The sequence below is a fragment of the Cryptomeria japonica genome, chromosome 10 (assembly GCF_030272615.1).
Source record: "Cryptomeria japonica chromosome 10, Sugi_1.0, whole genome shotgun sequence".
NCBI classification, from domain to species: domain Eukaryota; kingdom Viridiplantae; phylum Streptophyta; class Pinopsida; order Cupressales; family Cupressaceae; genus Cryptomeria; species Cryptomeria japonica.
In genome coordinates, this window is record NC_081414.1 from 202,687,226 (window position 1) to 202,687,830 (window position 605).

The 605-nt window shown below is 47.3% G+C and overlaps 1 protein-coding gene across 1 annotated transcript; it reads right to left on the bottom strand.

Moving 5' to 3' along the window:
- LOC131858855 (dirigent protein 23-like) lies at positions 1-396 on the bottom strand. Its single transcript, XM_059212321.1, has one exon. It carries the CDS (start codon positions 394-396, stop codon positions 1-3), a length of 396 nt encoding a protein of 131 aa, XP_059068304.1.
- Positions 397-605: the final 209 nt, after the last annotated feature.

Sequence of the window (605 nt, forward strand, 5' to 3'; positions counted from 1 at the left end):
CTATAATGGACAATCGCATTCCCAGCCTTGATGTCGAAGGAGTGTGTGTGTGCGAGGGCGTATCCTCGAGCCATCCTGAACATCCCGCATCTCCCTAACCTCATTAAACACTGCGTTGTGACCCACCACGGCCAGTGTGCTGCCGTTAAATTCCCCACTCTGAAAAACATAAGTGACTGCCATTAACAGTTGAAGATCTTCTTGACTAGCCAGGGCGTACAGACCCTGAGCTCTGCCCAACAATTTGGAGGTGGGTTCCAGCCCTTCTGTCAAGAGGTCGTCAATCACAACTACAGATCTGAAGAAAGTGGGCGAAGATTTGGTTGATGGAGAGTGTGTTACCTCCACGGCCGTCACATTCTGTCCCGAAACTTTGTCATGGAAATAGAACTGCATATTGCTTATTTTTTACTTCGCTGCCATCTCAGTCGATTGCAAGGAAAAGAGGATGATTGTCACGACCACTGCAAATGCCCTAAACTGTCGATGCAGACCCATCATCTCCAAATGCAGTGGGTCTGAAAGATCAGCTACTCTGAAAGATTGTGTATTCTGTTAACGAGAAAAGCATCAAACCTCTGACCTGTTGCAGAGCATCTAACTTT